This window comes from Pangasianodon hypophthalmus, chromosome 4 (genome assembly GCF_027358585.1).
Source record: "Pangasianodon hypophthalmus isolate fPanHyp1 chromosome 4, fPanHyp1.pri, whole genome shotgun sequence".
In the NCBI taxonomy this organism is placed as follows: domain Eukaryota; kingdom Metazoa; phylum Chordata; class Actinopteri; order Siluriformes; family Pangasiidae; genus Pangasianodon; species Pangasianodon hypophthalmus.
Genome location: NC_069713.1, coordinates 20,250,360 through 20,269,396, shown reverse-complemented (window position 1 = coordinate 20,269,396; position 19,037 = coordinate 20,250,360). Strand labels below are relative to the sequence as shown.

Below are 19,037 nucleotides of genomic sequence, written 5' to 3'. Positions count from 1 at the left end.
GTTTCAGTGAGTCTGTGCCCACTGTAGCTTCAGACTTCTGTTCTTATCTGACTAGAGTGTAACCCGATGTGATCTCCTGCTGTTGTAGCCCATCCACCTCATGGTTCAACGTGCTGTGCTTTCTGAGATGCCTTTCTGCTCACCATGGATGTTAAGAGTAGTTATTTATGTTACTGTAGCGCTCCTGTCAGCTTGAACCAGTCGGGCCATTTTTAGCTGATCTCTCATCAGCAACACATTAATTTCTGCTGAGCTTCTGCTCACTGGTTGTTTTTTGTTTTTCGCTTCATTCTGTGTAAACTCTAGAGACTGTTATTGCATGAAATCCCCAGGAGATCAGCCGTTTCTGAAATACTCAAACCAGGCCATCTGGCACCAACAACCATGCCACAATCAAAGTCACTGAAATCACTTTTTTTTTCCTTATTCTGATGTTAAATATGAGCATGCCCTGTATCTGCATTGCACTGCACTGTGTATTTTAGGCTATGGCACCATCAGTATTGTCAGTGAGTATAGCACATTTAGATATGACACAAGTGTCTGATATTTTGGACATTTAGCATTTGGGCAGCTGAGTCTTGTGGTTAAGCGGATGTATAGGCTCGGCATCAGGTATGGGACAATACACAGAGCTCTGATATCTGTATCACAAATGAGAAACAAATCAGTACATCTTTGTCAGTTGTAGTGAAAAGTGCTAGCACGTACAGAGTCGAGTGCTTAATCATCCCTGTTGTAAGTAACAGCTCTTAAACGCTGACAGTTTCTCTGTCTGTGCACAGTACTGCCCTTTTCACAGTGTAACATTACTCCCCACTGGAGCAGCTCCACACAAACACGCTCGCTCCATGTTGGGTTTGTTTCATCATCTGAAGTGCAATGTTGACTGTCAGAACATTTACAGTTCATAACACACACAGTGGCACATGCACACATGCCAACAGCCTCAATCTGTCTTTGTTAAACTTGTTCAATAAACACTGACGCAAAAAAAAAAAAAAAAAAAAAAAAAAATGTGACAAACCACGGTGTGTTCCCTCTCTCATGCTCTACCTATACACACCGTGCATGCACACAAAAGGAATGCAATGTACAATATAATTTAATTGTTGCTAATCCTGTATTTATTAAATATGCTTCAACAAAGCATTAAACCCCCTGTGGGAATGGACTTAGTCTGCAGTGAATGAGGAGCTCATCACAGGGCTGTTTCCATGCCAATAAGTGAGGTTTCCATAGTGATGGCAGCCACTAGTGTAATTGCAGGTGACCACAGTAGTGTTGTACTTGAACGTTCATCTAATAAGCTCGGAAGTCTCTAGATATAACTATGGTCAGCTTTTTGGGATGGATGTTATGTTGACAGTGATGTGAAAAATATCTGACATTCTGCCCTTCTGCATGTGTGGAAAAGCTTCGCCAGTGTGGCTGACAGTACCTTGTGTATAACACCATTAATGAAGCTTGTTAGTTTGAAAAAGCACATCAGGAAAGTAATATGGGCTGTAAAATGGTACTGAACTACACTAACAAATGCACACAGACACACACACACACACACACACACATTAGTGTGTGCACAGAAATTAAACTGCACAAATGATCAGGTTCTTACAGTAGTACTTCATAAAGTGTACGCCTACTGCACATCTGAAGAAAGCAGCTTTGTGTGTGTGGGTGGGTGTGCATGTGTGTGTGTGCGTGTGTGTGCGTGCGTGCGTGCGTGCGTGTGCGTGTGTTTTTCCAGAGACTTGGAGCTCAGCTTAATTGCTTCCCACTGCAGCCCGTCTAACAGATGCTAATTGGACAGTTCCAAAAGACATTTTGCCTCCGCTGTTTTGCGTGTCGCACAGACACACGTGCAAATAAATACATTTACAAGTTTCTAAAGCATTTCCAAACAAGTTCCTATCCAAATAAGAGAAGTTTTTCAGAGTGGCAGCAGACATCCTCATCCTCTCTTTCTTTCTCTTAATTACAGCTTCTGCTAAACTGTTGCCTGTGTGATTTTTTTTTTTCTCTAAGTGTGCATAAAGTTAACTGCTACCAGCAATCCTGCAAGTCAATTGCAAATTTTAGAAAACCGATGAATATGAAAGTGGAAAACCTGTTAAGTCAGTTAGAAAATTCGAAAGTGAGACCTAGGCTCTTGGAAAGTGACGAATCGAACTAATCAGTTGATAATGAGCTACTGTGTTGAATCCGAAGTGGAGGAGTAGGAAAGGTGCTAATCTCCGCACTGCTATGGCTTATCCATTTGTTTTGTCTATTATAAGCATGTTTAACTTAAGCTGGCAGAATACTTCAACTGAAAAAACACATTTAGACACATCATTTGAGCCAAAAACACTGGTTTCAGTTTATCTGCTGCAGTGTACTTCTGCCATTAGAATGAATATCACCTGGTTGCTTGTATCACTGAACAGAATGGCAGATTTATTTCTGATTCCTTTTTATTTGCGTTTATAGAAGAAGCAGGCGGAGTGCCTACAAGGGACAACTCAATCATACAACCTCCTTCTCTGTCTCTTTTGTTATTTTTCTTCACCACCTTCTTTGCTCTTTATCTGTATGGTATTTGACAGGGTTGCCAGATATGTAGCATAATTTATCTATCCCCCGCTCTGCACCATGTTTCTTTCAAGACACTAGAACAGCTCATGACCCACTATTCCTCAACATACAAGGAAGACATTCATCAAGACCCTCTATACGAGCATCCAGGTGGTGAAATGAACCTCCCCCTCAACTTATCCTTTTATTGTTGCTGTACTAACTTCTGTACTAACTCCGTAACAGCGTGATGGTATTCTTAGACCCTGACCTGTTTTACTTGCATGAAGATGTATTTGATGGAGACTCTCTCTCTAAGTACCTAAAGCACCTCTCTAAGTCACGCTGGATAAGGGTGTCTCTAAATGCTCTAAATGTAATGCTTTAAATGTTTCCTAAAGCGATAGTCATGTTACCAATTTTGTCATTTTTAAAGTACAGCTATAAAAATGAGTAAACAACAGATTCACGGATGCACAACATTTATACAGATAATATACATTTACAGTAATTATACAGAGATAATGTCGAGAATCAAAACAAGGGGTGTGCATATAACATTCTCCCAAACCAGCTGGCAGCACTTCAAAAGTTGTCCTCAGACCTGGCTAGTCATGCATCATCTCTGCTCACAGCTCTCTCCAGAGCATTCTGCACCCCGAGCAGTGGTGCATAGTGTCGAGAGAGACGTGCACAAGGTTCTTGCGAAGGACACCAATGAGCGAGTGTGTTTTTCCTTTAGTTTTTTTCATCATTTGAAGTATATGTCCAACTTTAAAGACCTCCATACTGACAGGAAGAATAAGAATATAAAGGAACATGACTATGATTTTATAACTAAAGGTTTGTGGACACCTGACCATCACACCCATATGTGGTTCTTCCCTAAATTGTTGCCACAAAGTTGGAAGCACACAATTGTATAGGATGGCTTTGTATGCTATAGCATTACAATTTTCCCTCACTGGAACTCAACTCAGGGGCACAAACCTTTTCCAGCACGACAATGCCCCGTGCACAAACTGAGGTCCATAAAGACATGGTGTGTTAAGGTTGGAGTGGAAGAACTCGAGTGGCCTGCACAGAGCCCTGACCTCAACCCCACTGAACACCTTTGGGATGAACTGGAACACTGACTGCCCCCAAGGCCTCCTCACCCAACATCACTTCCTGACCTCACTAACGCTCTTGTGTCTGAATGAACAAATCCCACAGCCACACTCCAAAATCTAGTGGAAATCCTTCCCAGAAGAGTGGAGTTTATTATAACAGCAAAGCAGGGACTAAATCTGAATTGGCATTTTCAAAAAGCATATATGCGATTGATCAAGTGCCTTTGTGCATATAGTGTATACATAAGGGATAAAACATGACATTGTGTGCTGTTATAGGAAAGCAAGTGCTAATTTGGCATGATATGGCCCAAAGTGAAGCCCAGTATGGCTATAGTTTAATGCTGTTAAACTTCTTTGAAACAGGTTAGTTCCTGTTATTGCTGAAGTTATATAGTTTTATATTATATAGTTATATAACAGCCATAACAGTCATTCCCTCACTTTTTATAAGACAGAAATGAAGTTTATCATGTTACCAAGAAACCACAAAAGCTTCTGTCCTGAAGATGCTCCCGTGTCTGAAAAACGTAAAGGAATAGCTTTACCTCTGACTGTTCTCACAGAACGGTTGTGTGTAAAAATCTGTTCATGTGGAGCGTCTGCCACACAAGTCCCTGTGTAAGCTGTTAATGTAGAAACAACAATGTATTAAACAGGTTCCCAAACCTGGTTTCCTGCTCTAACACACTCACTACATCTAATCAGCACTTCCTGAGTTGAAATGGGGAACCTGTGATGTCTTAGAATGAACACATTAATATAAACCTGTGATTTGCCTTAGAGCTGTTTGAGCTCTATTATGAAAAACAGTATGAGCTGTTTTATTTATTTTAAAATTATTCAGCAACTTCTGACCAGTCAGAATGGGGACTTCAGCAGCACTGTGGTATAAGATCTTACAGTTGTCATGAGAGCCGTCTTCACCATCTTGCCTTGTTGTGTAAGGTAGTTGAAATGCTAAAACACTGAGAATGAATCGTGACTTAATAAGTTTGAGCAAATAGCTCAATTAAACAGAGGAAGCTCTATTTATAGAACTCAATTCTGCCTCCATGAATATGAAATAACTGGCAAATAACTAATATGGTGTCCAGATTGACACACAAACAAAGCAGCAGAAACGTTACCACCATTGGAATCAGCAGAGATGGGGGGTGCGTTATTAGAGCTCCTGTACCTCCAAATTGAGCCCAGCTAATATATTACACGCACGTTTGACAGGAAAACTGAAAAATATTGATAGGCTGCTATGGGAGTGGAAAGACCGTTTGTTAAATAGCATTTGCATTTCAAATGGACACTGTAACAGAGCTTGCAGAGCACAGTAACCATGGAAATGTGCATCTTATGAGAACGTTGTCACTCATCGTATTGTGCTGCATTGTAGGATGTGCTCACTTTTCGAGCATGTGGTCCCTGTTAATGATTTTATGGTTGCTGGTGATAAAAGTAACATTTAAAAATGGCATGAAACTGATTCGCAGCATTTGTTTTTAAAGGAATAGATACTAGTATCTAATAAAAGCATGATTAACAGGCTTAGGAGTGGATGAGATGACAGCACAGTTCTCAAACCCTAATGTTCTCTGCTACATTGTGCCTCTTTCACCACCACTACTGCTACCTTTTATGTGTACATTATTCAACAGGGTTTCCATATACATTACATTTCCTAAAATAATCTTGTTCTTTTTTACTGATTTTTTTGTCATTAATAAAGAATAGCTATAAAAATGAGTCGACAAGTTAATTGATTCACAACATAATACATTTATACAGATAATACATATTCATACACAGGTCATGTTGAGAATAGAAAAAAGGAGTGTGCATATCACATGCTCGCAAACAAAGAAATATTTGCTTTCGGTTTGCGCAATCATTTGGATTTGTTTGCTGTGAATTTTTAATGATTTCACTGATGATTCTTCATTGTCCAGGATCCTACTTCAAGAGCAAGGCCCAGATTAAAAAGGCTTGTTTTTATGTTAATGACTTGCAGCAAATAACAACAACAAAAAAAAAGCAAACTGGCCAAAAATGGGGGCGAATGCATAATGTTTAAATGATTATTCTTATGCAATCGTGATGCTGAGCAGGATAAAGCAGTTACTGAAGATGAACGAATGAACGAATTTGCTTATGCAAGTGCTTTAGAATTAAATATGTCTACAGTTCATATACCGTTTTTGCTTATTCATCGTAAGAGAAGTCCTGGAGAAAGGGATATGGAACATGCATGATATGAAACAGAAAAGGTCACCCAACAGCCCAGCCTAGATATTTTAACCTTTTTTAAACATGTAGAGAAAGGTGATTGTATACGAGTTGGCTTGGCCTCTGTTAAATGCCACTGTATTGCCACTTCTGCCCTTAAATGCAGTCATTAAACACGAATACTTGAGTATGAGCAATCCACATTAACACAGTCTCTTGGTGCTTAATGCACTCTTGCTTATAATTATGCACTTTTGAACATTTCATAACACACTTTTCCAATAGAAAGTAAAAGCCTTGGAGCTGAACTCCATTTTGATCGGTTCAGGCAGTGTATTTACTCAGTTTATTACAGGACAAAACATCTGAATGTGTATTTACACTGTCACTATATAAGGGCATCGCAATAGCCATCACTCAGCGGGATGCTGGATGAAAGTGAGTCTTTGCTCAGTGCGCATTGTTTAATGCACAAAGGCGCATTTCAGCCAGCAGCACTGATGCATGTATTATTCATTAAACAAGAGGCCAGGTGACACTCTTTATATGAAAAGCCTCAGGCACCATTGTTTGGTAATAAGATGGAGGAAAAGCTTTCAGTCACTGTGCTACTTCAAAGCCCCGATGTCAGTTCTGCATAGAAATATGTACATTAGTGTGAACTAGTGTGTCACACATAGATACAGAGGGTTACATGTTCTACTTGTGTATGTGCATTAGATTTAAGGAAAAGGTTGCTGGGGTTGATAATGTTCAACAGAGTTGTTATATGAATTAAGAATATACATGGTGCATTGGTGCAGTATTGTATTTCTGAATGTTTTTCTCTGTCTCGGATTCTTTTCCAGTATGTGGAGACATCCATGGGCAGTTCTTTGACTTGATGAAGCTGTTTGAGGTGGGAGGATCTCCAGCCAGCACACGCTACCTTTTCCTCGGCGATTATGTGGACAGAGGATATTTCAGTATTGAGGTATGTTTCATGTTGCATTTATATCCAATTTCAAAGAATAAGTTCAATCTTGTCCTAACACACTTGACTGTTATATGAAGGTCTGTTCTTTAACCCTTCTGTTCTGTCTGGATCAAAATGAACTATTTTTAATTTTTTGCCAAAAGTGGAAAAATACTGAAATGTATTTTTTTTTCTTCAGTCTTCTCTACTGAGCAAATTTACTTTTGGTACACCTGCCATTGCCCTCTTCTTAATTATATTACAGAGGTTAAGTTCGGGTCATTTTATGTTCAAGAATAAACCCATTATTTCACCCAAAATGGTGAAATATTAATGGACACAAACTGCGTTTTATGAAATAAATAAATAAAGTAAATAGCTGAATTCACTCTGTTAAATTATTTGCACCTGATTTGCACACACCTGCTGATAGAACATCCTCAGGTATAAGAAGTGCTTTTGTGTGTCTTTACTGTTCCAAAAAAACACAGACGTCTTCAAGGTTGGTCAAATATTTTCTGTATCAGCTGCTAAAAGTCAGTGTGACCCGTGAACAGTACATCCATTGCTAAGTAGCAAACAGAGCACAAGGGTTATGGGTTAGATTAAGCACAGTGAGTTTATCTGCTTTCACACATGGCAGGTTTTGATTTCTGCCATTTCTTTAGTCCTAGATAAACTTTTTTTGTGCATTTATCAAGTATGTGCTTACTTAACTGTTTAATTTTCCGCGTGGCTTCCAAGAAAAGCGTTCACCTTATCATCAGGAGATCAAAACTTCAAATCCTGACAGTCCATGCCCAGGAGTCAATGGAGCAAAATTGCCCGTGCGTGCTTTGAAGTTTGAGGGACGGCACACTTTTTTCCGACACTAACCAACCGTGGGTGCCTGTGAGCTCATGTATGTGGAAGAGGGCAGATAGCGCTTTGTGTGTGTTACGCTGCTCTGTGACACAGCATGAGCTGCAGTTTGAAAAGATGCAGATGTGTATGATGGGAGATAGCTGGCTGGTGGGTGTAACCAAATTAGGGAGAAAAATCCAAAAAGAAAGTTAATTTTGACAGTTTCAAGGTTTCTGTTTTTTTCACTGAAATTTTCCAGCGTATCCGAAGACTCATCACATCCTAATGTTTGTCTTTGTGTTATTTTCTCCTTTTCAGTGTGTGCTGTACTTATGGGCCTTAAAAATTCTTTACCCCAAAACACTGTTTCTGCTGCGTGGGAACCACGAATGTAGACATTTAACAGAGTATTTCACCTTTAAGCAGGAATGTAAGTATAGCTACCAGCCACATTATCACTTTACCCAGACACATCAAAAACTTGTATGTTCTGCTTTGCCAGCTATTGAGCTCGGTGTTAACTGTGCTATGTGGAAAAATATAAACAAGCAGGCACTAATATGCACACATTGTGGTAACTTTTCTTTCTTTAAAGTCTAAATTGAGAAATTAAAATGTTTCCTGTTCAGCCCATGAAGTCATATTCTCTACTTGCTTACTTTGATGGTTAGGCTTCAGACATGTTGCTTTTGGATTGAACATCTAAAAAAAGAAAACACCTGCCAGAGTCAAACTCCTACTTTTTTTCCCCCAATTTTTTGGTAGTGGCTCTTTAAGACTTCCCACTTTGGCCAGCACACTAATGCAGTGTGTTAGTGCATATTGATGTTAGCTTTATATTTCCTTCTCTCCATCTCCACTTGGCCCTCTTTTCCATCCTTCACAGGTAAAATTAAGTATTCGGAGCGAGTGTATGATGCATGTATGGATGCCTTTGACTGCCTTCCACTGGCCGCGCTCATGAATCAGCAGTTCCTGTGTGTGCACGGAGGCCTTTCCCCTGAAATAACAAACCTCGACGACATCAGAAAAGTATGTATGCCACATTGAAGCCATCACCTTCAGACTCGTCCAGCAGCTTTAACGAATATTGCTCTGGTGTGGTACATATATAGTGTTTAACGGAGTACTTGTAAAAATGTAATGTCAGCAATTCAAAGGTAAGTAGTAGTTTGCTAATAAGTACATAATGTAAACAACACTGAACACAACTTTATAGTTAAATGAGAAGTGCATATTTAGAGACAATAATTCAGGAGGTTATGTTTGATGTAGTTAATGGATATGCTATGAAGGCTTTGTGTGTTATGTAATTCAGACATGGGTATTAAATCTATAACTGAAAATGCAGACTTAATCACTTAATATCGGTGAACCTTTTAATTTCAGTGAACTCCAACCCTCTTATTTGAAAGCAGGTTTTTTTAAAGTCATTTCACGTTCCCACTCACTAGCTAGATCAGCCTAATGGATGGCCATACTAACCTAGGAGAGTTCACATCATCAAATTGCTGCTCATGCAATGTCATTAGACAGCTTATAGAGTATATGTGAGCTAACAAATATCCATGATTGACTAGCTTTGCTCTGATCAACAGATAAGAAAAGAGAAAGGTCATCTTTGGCACTTTAAAAGCAATTATGCTGTGAATTTAATCGAATTTAATTGAATTTTGACACTTGACACCACTCAGAAATAGGGATGCATCAACACTGATACTGATATTGGGTATCAGTCTGATACAGTGCTCATTTACTTGTATTCATCAAAGATGTTCTGATACCGTGTGATGCTATGTGACATAAGCCTAGTGTAAATTGCCGAACATAGCAGTGTGCACACTGTGCTCTGCGAAACTATCAAGAGGAACAACTACAGCATCTTCCTACGGCACAAGTAACATGACAAAACATCATATGACCTTAAAACAGTAGCTTCAAAACAGAGCATGATGACCTGAATGAGCACACTGTGCCATGAACTGTGCACACACAGTGGTATTCGTGAGCATGCAGAGGAATTGTCGCACGTTAGCGAGAGCACTTCAGTTCTAACGAGACACATATGCTCTCCGGGGTCTGTGCATTGCTCCCACACATTGTACATTGCATATCTTAAAAATAAAACTAAGCATGAGGAGTTCATTGCTAGCAGCACACAGTAGCATCATAACCAGAGAGAAATAAAATGTTCCATGATGCCCCTGGTTGCTTATTGCAAAGTAGGTTACGCATTGTATTATCTGTATAGATGAGTACCAGAAAGCATGTACTTGTACTCGTACTCAGACTGCATCCCTACTCAGAAGTCAATCTTCAGCCAGGTTTTTTGCTGTAGATATAAATCCTTCGACACGGCTTTCACCAGGCAGAACTGAGAACATGACCATGTGATGACAGTTACAGTGAGTTTATCTGGAAAGTCTCTTATTATACATTATTCATTTTTATGTCTTTCACCACTGAATAAATTGAAGACTTTTTTAATTAAACAGTGCCAGTGCTGTAATATTACAGCTTACAATGGCTTTTCCCTCTTCTCACATCTGCAATATAATGCACACAGTGCAACTACCAGGTTAATGACGCTTAATAATCCTGCACTTCCCTCAACTTTAATAAAAGTGCCTGGATTCTCCAACTGTACTACTCTCCCCTCTAATTGAATGCAACCATTTAAAGGTCTTTGGTCATAGGACTTATTAATAGATGGCTCCTGGCTGGTCTTTGAGCAGTTTATCTCTGTGTATGTGGTTAGAACAATTGTAAACCTTTCAGTTATGGGTGTCTATCAGGGTGTCTATCAAATCCAGGGTATCTATAAGCTGAGCATGTGTTTACCATCTCCAGTTAGACAGATTCAAGGAGCCTCCCGCTTACGGACCAATGTGTGACCTGCTGTGGTCCGACCCCCTGGAGGACTTTGGCAACGAGAAGACCCAAGAACACTTCACACACAACACAGTGCGAGGCTGCTCTTACTTCTACAGGTAGTTATATGTATAAAACCACAAACACCATCAAAGCGCTCTTTCGCATTTACCTTCATCCTTTCACATGACCTACAATTTTCTACACCACAATATCGAAGCAAAGCAGTAGTTTCATTTTTCTATCCCCAACAATATACCATCCTAACCCCCCCAAGCTACCTCTAGATATCATTAGAACACCAGGAGCTTATAAGAGCAATAAAACTGTGGCAGAAATTGTGAAAAGGGGGAGGTATTGCACACCGCACGAGTTCGGCTGCTGCAGTAGGATCCCCACAGTAACACAAGCTGTTTTTATATGTAGTCTGTTACAGTCTATATGCATTGAATTCTCGTAGTGCATGCATTTTAAAATTTCCCCTCATTTCTGAAGAAGTTGCATGTTCTTAAAGAGGAAAGGAATATATGAATTGCATTCATTTTTCCACCAGTAGGCCGTGATTCCTGGCAGCTATGACATGATGTATGATTTATGCTATTTTGGCTTTGACTAGAAAATGTCATATGCCTGCTTGCTGGAAAATCGAATCAGACTGGCATTGTTAAATTGGTTATCAGAAAACCCTGCCTGAAGGACACATGAACCCCACCAATGACAACTTAACCATTTGATAAAGTAAGTAACGTGTAGCATGTGCCACCCTGGGTTCAAGCTTGTAAGAGGAAAAAGGAAAAGCAAGTGAATGCATCAGGAAAATCCCTCAATACAGATGATTCCTCAGACAGGTGGAGTATAACAGGAAAGTACTGCATTTAAATTTGTAGTCCTAAGCAGCTGCCGCATTTGCATCTCTCTCTCTTTCACTGACTCACACACACACTCACACACACAGACACTGTCTCTCTCTTACTCTGTCTATATTTCTGTCTCACACACACACACAGGCAGTAGGGTGTAATTGAAAGCATACTGCGTAGCTGTAGCTTTACGAGTCCGCACCAGAGCAGCAGGCCTGTTCTGCCTCTTCTCAGCACTCCCAGGGACAAACATCCTGTCTCATCCCACCACGAGTCCTCGTAACTTTTACACACATAACCAGCCATGTAATTGCTTACTACTCAAATTTGCACCTGACGTGTAGTACAGGGAGGGTTGGCTGTTGATCTGGTCGATATAACTTGTCATTTTTCTTAAGGTATGGGTTTTGTCTGAATTATTATACCAGTATGAAACACTTTTACATGAGAAGACAAATTATCACATATAATCAAAACACAGTGTAATAGCATTAGGGTGAACACCATGAAAAAATTGAGAGCGCTTTTCTGGTTGTATTCGTCAATGAACACATCCTTCATCACCTGGAAAGCTCTTGCGCTGTCTCCATTTTCATGACTGTTCACTTGTCTACTCTCACGTCCATTGCTCAGCCAGTAATCAAATTCATGGGATGAAGTGCTATAGAGGCAAAAATATGATCAGAATGTATCCGTATTAATGTGGAAAGCTAATGACTGTAGCCCGTGCTCTATGGCTGCACTGAATGCTACTGTCGAAAAGATCATTAGCTTAAATATGTAAGGAATAAAACACAACAGAGCATGCTGTTATAGGAAAGTAATCAGCCACAGGATGGTGTGATGTGGTCTGATGCAAAGTGGATTTACTGAAGTTTGACAATTTTTTATAATACAGCACATCCTGAAGTGTTTTATTCCTCTTATACTACAACAATTTGACAGTGATTACAATTTACTTCTTATTCATTCATAGTTACACTTAATGTTGTAGAAAGTTCTTAAAACATTCCGTTACATTATGGAAGCAATAATAGTCATTCCCTCATTCCCTCATCAGCCTGTTTTTTTCTCTCCTGAAGTTAAGAATAAGACCAAAAAATGCTGTTTGTCATGTTACCATGAACGACAGCATTGATTTGCCTTTCAGTTGGAACTACTCTGAGAACCGCTGTTAGAGAAAATTAATCAACACCTTCTGACCAATCAGATTTGAGAATTCAACCATGCTGTGGTGTAATCACTTCTAACAGCATGGTAATATCATAACCAGATATTAGAACATACTGGGGTGTATATCAACCAAATAACCAGTATAAATATATTATTATAAACAGTATGGATTGCATTAATCCTCGTGTTCATTAATAAATAGGGAAAAGGGTCAACATTGGAGCCACCATGTTGTGATTGGTTCATGCATTGGTTTTTCCCCATTTTAAAAAATTAGCTTAAAAAAGATCAGCAGATTTTGTTCACTCCCAGTATGTGTGGCCATCACAAACAACACAAAATGTGATGCTTGTTTTTATTTCTAAAACTAAAACTAGCTGTTCAGCCCTATAACCACTACTTAATATCATTTAATATTGGACTGCTGAACAGCAAACCTACATTTAATGTTAATACTTTTTCAGCATATTCTTCAATAAATTGGGCAATATTTATATTGCCCTTCAATAAAAATAAATTATTGAAGGGCAATATAAATATGAAGTTCAGTTTGGTTTTGTTATTTGTCCAACAGGCAACTAAAGAAAAATAAAAATGTTAGTAAATATGCTTCTTATGAATCTAAAGGGACATCAGATTTTCAGCTATAATGTTATATATATATCTTTGGCCACTACTTACAATGTAATATTTACAAAACTGACCTCCAACCCTGTGATGCGTGGAGGAAACATGATTAAAAAATCTTCCTAGCATTATTTACTAAGTAGAAAGAAACAGGTTGATGGAGATGTCTGGTCACTGAGTTGCCTTTATAAAAATTTACACAGACGTAAAGAGCATTCCCAGGTTTGGAGCTGACAGCAGAGAGGTTTGGTAGCAGCACATCACAGATGCCTTTACCTGCTAGCCTTAACTCGTTTTTCCCTGTTCATCTACAGCAGCTGTGAGAGAAATGATCTAAGCCTCAGATAATTTTGTGTGGTGTTTTTTTTTTTTTTTTTAATTTGTCTAATGAATTTCCAAATAAACAGAATGAACTCAAATTAGATGACATGTAGCTGTCCAAGTGTGAAAAGATACCCAAAAGAATATATTCAATTTCTATCAGGAGTTTTTTTTAATTCACAAAAGTAGAGAAGCAAATGTTTGAATACTGCACTGCCAGTTGGTATTTGTTTTTCTCTTGGCTTGGCATTATTCTGTAATGAGTTTAGATTTCACTAAACCTTCAGGTAGCGTTAAACCATTTTCATGGCTTCCAGCATTTTGTCTTGTATGGCCAGGGAACTCATTCCCTCAACAGCGAGTTTTCAGGGTGTATTTGTGCAGGCACCGAGCTCCATTTGTGTTTGTGTAAGATGTTGTTTTAGTTCTGTCAGCTCATTCAGTGGTTGCAGAGTGCCACAGGGTAGATTCATCACCAAAGCCAGTTGTAAACATGGGAAAGTTCCAGCGTGCCCTTTTCTAGTTAGATGATGGCTGCGGTATGGAAAAGTCCAAAAACTCACATCTAGCCTTTCAGGATGGATGACAGAGTTTGCTTTGGCTTCCAGTCTCCTGCATTGATCTCAGGAGTGTTGAGGTTTCCCCCGTTGCTCTCAAAAGCAAACACATACTGTTTTAATGCAAAGTTTCCTTCCTTGATGGTCACTATGAGAAAGTTGAGTATATACTTTGCTGAACTGCTACAATATTTTGTCTTATTGAAACCAAATTCACTGATCTTCTTGATTTTTTTTTTTTTTTCTGTAGTTATCCTGCCGTGTGTGATTTCCTACAACACAACAACTTATTATCTGTCATCCGGGCCCACGAAGCACAGGACGCTGGGTAATATCTCATTGAAAACTCCTCAGACTTTTTCCAGTTTCAGTGTATTTCATAATACAGCTAGCTGAAGTAATGATCAGTTTATGTTCCTCATGTTCCTGCTGTGCTGTATATAGCGAAGATATTATTCATGATATCGCAGTACTATTTAATAAAAAAAAAAAAAAAAAAAAAGAGAGAGAGAGACTGGCTAGCAATTTAAATGCAAGCTGTTTTTTGGTAAATACCCAAAAATATTTTCAGTTGGATGAGTTGTGAATTAAGCTCATCGCCTGAATAAGTGCATACAATTTACTCCCACAAAATTTTAAATGAACTCAGGTACTGTCTGAAATTTTGCTTACTCACTCCTGCTCAAATGAAATTGCCCTGCTTGTGCTTTAGTCAGTTAATTTGAGCTCTTTGGGCAGCAGGAGTTTTATTGATTATTGCAGAGTTATTGTCTGAGTAGTTTGAACTCCCCTTAGTCTCACAGTCTAATAGATTATAGCAGTGGGGAGTTGAGCAGTAAATGAAACCCCACCGGCTGAATCCAGCAGGACCTGTTGAGAAGATGGAAGAAACCGTAACACACCGTAACACACAACTGAACTGGCGTAGATAGATGATTATAGATACTGTAACCATAATGATAATGACTCGAGAGCTTTTGTCTTTGTCAGATATCGCATGTACAGAAAGAGCCAGACTACAGGCTTCCCCTCGCTCATCACCATCTTCTCAGCCCCCAACTACTTAGATGTCTACAATAATAAAGGTAGGAGATGTGGACAACAGACGTGTGTGTGTGTGTGTGTGTGTGTGTGTGTTGGCGCTAGTCTACAGTTGGCATGCTGTGGTCCTGCTGAGCTGCAAGATGGACAGACCCAGGCTCAGTTAGTCAGCACTTTTACATTAAAGAGAAAGGAAAGTGAGTGGGTGTTTGGTCATTTTACCCATGCTGCACTTTTTCTTTTCTTCTGGCAAATGAAAATGTGAAGACGGATCAATCATTGCTGAGTTCACACAAACCTTCCCCCACACACACGGCTAATGTCACTACTGTAATTGTGTTTGAGCTTTGTGGGGCTATGTGTGTGTCTGCTATTCATCAGTGATTTCAGGTTGTGTGTTAAAGTTTTCCCTGTAAATCTGAAGGAAATCTGTCATATTAGTCTAACAGGTAAACGGTAACCTGTTAGTGAACAATCTACACAGTGATTGTGAGCATAGAACTTGTTTTGCATGGAGCATGGAGAACTGGCATTTCTCGCAGAAAACTTTTAAACACTCCTGGTTATTCTTAGCTTCTGTAGTTATTTGCTTTGCTGCTCACTAATCTTCCTCCAGCTTTAATATTTCATCCGAGCTTTGCCATGGCAAAGGTAATGAGCTTAAAATATTTGTGTTTTGCATTACATAGAGGAAAGAAAGCAATTATGACCTCCAGGTTTAGTAGCTGGATGTGAATAATTTAATTTCATCATGAATTGAAGTGACAGCACTAATGCTATGGCAAAATGGAGTGTTCGACAGCCTTCAAAATGTTGGTTAAGAAAATGACAAAATGCAAGACAATTGCTTTATGCATTTCTAGATAAGCTAATGTTAGAGGAAAAGTTTGTACCGTTGTACTACATGGGTCTCTGGTGTCATTACAAGCAGAGTCTAACATACACTATATGGCCAAAAGTTTGTGGACACCTGACCAGTCACACCCATATGTGCTTGCTGAACATCCCATTATAGATTTAGTCCCCCTTTGCTGTTATAATAACCTCCACTCTTCTGGGAAGGCTTTCCACTAGATTTTGGAGCGTGGCTGTGGGGATTTGTCCATTCAGCCACAAGATCATTATTGAGATCAGGAAGTGATGGTGGGTGAGGAGGCAGGTTGTTCAGTCAGCTTTCCAGTTGTTCAGTGGGGTTCAGGTCAGGGTTCTGTGCAGGACACTCGAGTTCTTCCACACCAACCTTGGCAAACCATGTCTTTATGGACCTTGATTTGTACGCAGGGGCATTGTCACGCTGGAACAGGTTTGGGCCCCTTAGTTCTAGTGAAGAGAAATACAAACACATTCTAGACAAGTGTGTACATCACACTTTATGGCAATAGTTTGAGGAAGAACCACAAATGGGTGTGATGGTCAGGTGTCCACATACTTTTGGCCATATAGTGCATCTTCAGAAATGGAGTTTAAATTGCAAGTGTTACAAGGAATATCATTGTTATCAAGTGTATATATAATTCTAATTCAATACAAATTAAAAATTGAAAGGAACTCACCTAAACATCATGTTTTGCTGAGTACGTCAAACCAGTGTTTTTGCCACAGTAGAACTGCGGGCTTTAGAGGCAGGAAGCAGCGCGTCAAATTTACTCATGCATAGTACACCACGGTTTTTCTTCCGGCTCCATAGCCGTCCCTGATTTTGCATCAGTCTGGCTCTTAATGATAGCTCATTGTTGCAACGTGTTTACTTTTACATCATAACTACATTAACACACTATTGCAGGGAGGTGTTTGTTTTTCTGGACCGACAGCCCCAGAGACTCAAAAATGAGCTGCCATTAAGCAGATGAGACGAGTTGCGTCGTGTGTCAGCAATTCAGCAATGATTTCACTGAGCTGTTCTCCTTTCATGCATAACACCATGCACCATCACAACCTCCGCACATTCATTTAAAGCTGGATCAAGCAGACAGTGGGCAGGGGGTAGACGGATGCATGAGAGATTGATCCTCTCTCCTCACAGTGAAGTCAGAGTCATGGCCTGTGTCAAGATTGATAGTCACAGAGCGCTGCTGTAAATCCAGCAGCGAGAGTGGGAGGGTGTGCCTGCTCTATCCATCACTCTCATGGGTTGCCAGACTGACTGTCCAGCTGTCCATCAGGCTGTAGCTCTGTCTGTGTGAAACGAGTCAATAAGGCAACCCATGACAAAGCACAGGAAATCCGACGACAAAGAGTGGTGATGTAGCGGTAGTGCTGGTTAGTCTGATGTAGCTAATGAATGCCTAACCAGTGTTTTAATCTCCGAGCGGAGAAAAGTGTAGCAGGACACAGCAGGGGTAATGGCCACAGTCTCTGCCAGCATGCTGAGCTCGTTCCAAGCATTGATTAAAGCACTGAGGGTTCCTCCATCTGTCAGTGGCACAACAGTTGGGGATTCCAGATAAGCCATGCCTCGAATACTGATCTACAGTCAGGTTTTGCAGCATAAATGCACAGGAAAGATTAGATGACTCAGGAACAGTGGCTCGTTGTCTTCTTAGGAATCTGTTTATAGACAAATAATGGAGGGGTTCTTAATACATTTTTCCATAACGCTGGTTAACTGGTTAATTTCTGATTCCCTGATTTTTTCCTACATACCACGCATTCCAGCATGAGCCGTGTTCCCTCCTGAAACACAGCATGTTGACCTTTAGGATAGCAGGTCATGGGGTCATCGTGTGGTTCCTGTACTGATTGATGTTTGCGGGTGGAAGGTTTTGGAACGGCCACGTCACTTATGATGACTCTGTGTCCTGGAATGAGGGAGGGGAGAGAGAGAGAGACAGAAAGAGAGAGAGAGCACAACAGATTCTCTCCATGGCCACAGTGCTCTGTTTCTCCTTTACACTCCCAGGCTGTTTAGCTCTGACTCCAAGTTTACTGCTTTTATTGTTTTCATTTGACGGATAACAATGTTCTCAATGTGACTTGGAATGCAATAACTTGGATGTTTGAGAGTTCAAAGCTATGAATTATGATAACATTCATAAAAACAATTCTTGAAACAGGTTAGATAATTTAGTAATTAGTTTATCAAAACATATTTGCAGGTTTTCCTCTGTATTTATTCATTTAATTCATTTATTATTCATGGCATTTTATTAAAGTAGATTAGCATTAACTTTTCTATTCCCATTAGACATTGTAATGTGTTTATATTTGTCTACATGTAAATAATATCTAGGCAAATGCGAATAATACCTGTAGTCTCTATTTCATTGTTTTTTAATTTAAGTGCTTTATTGGGCACAGGAGCCACCTTGTGGTTGTTCTTGGAAATGCATCTCAAATAAAATAGTCACATTTGAACTATTTTTACTTAATCTGCAAAATGATGTAAGCCGTATTGTAAATTATATTTTATGAATTAGGTGGTGTAACAGGTATAACATAATATTTAGCCAAAGTTGGAGGTTAAGTAGAGACGTGCTCTCGGGTCTTTAAGTCTGGCTTGCAGTTGACAGCTGGCCCGCTCTCTCCGCCACATGACAGCCTGCTATTCTCAATCGCGAGCGAGACTCCAGGCCGGGAAATTCCCTCTCTGCAAGCTCAAGTGCAGTGTCAGCTTTCAGTATGTGAGGCACACAAGCAGGAGTCACCATGCTTACTCTAATCCTGATACCACACAGAGTGACCTTGAGCCACACAGATAAGATTTCAACAAGATAGCTATGATTTGTATGTTGGCCACTCATTTAAAGGCTTGATTGCTCAGAGCAGATATCGTACTGGCTGTGGGCCACTCTGAAGGGTAACACTTTACATTAAGGTTGCCTTAACTCATATTCACTGCATTATTGAACATTTACACCAGACCTGTTATCACCAAAGCTATTGTTTATCTTTGATAATTATT

General features: G+C 39.7%; 1 protein-coding gene across 4 annotated transcripts in view; it reads left to right on the top strand.

Moving 5' to 3' along the window:
* The window catches only part of LOC113540494 (protein phosphatase 3 catalytic subunit alpha), an 88,314-nt gene that overhangs the window by 55,307 nt on the left and 13,970 nt on the right, over positions 1-19,037 (top strand). For all 4 annotated transcript variants that reach the window (XM_026937021.3, XM_026937022.3, XM_026937023.3 and 1 more), the window contains exons 3-8: positions 6,737-6,861; positions 8,005-8,116; positions 8,573-8,718; positions 10,537-10,676; positions 14,346-14,423; positions 15,086-15,180. In XM_026937021.3, the coding sequence (XP_026792822.1) occupies positions 6,737-6,861; positions 8,005-8,116; positions 8,573-8,718; positions 10,537-10,676; positions 14,346-14,423; positions 15,086-15,180 (696 nt within the window). The remainder of the gene's footprint in view (positions 1-6,736; positions 6,862-8,004; positions 8,117-8,572; positions 8,719-10,536; positions 10,677-14,345; positions 14,424-15,085; positions 15,181-19,037) is intronic.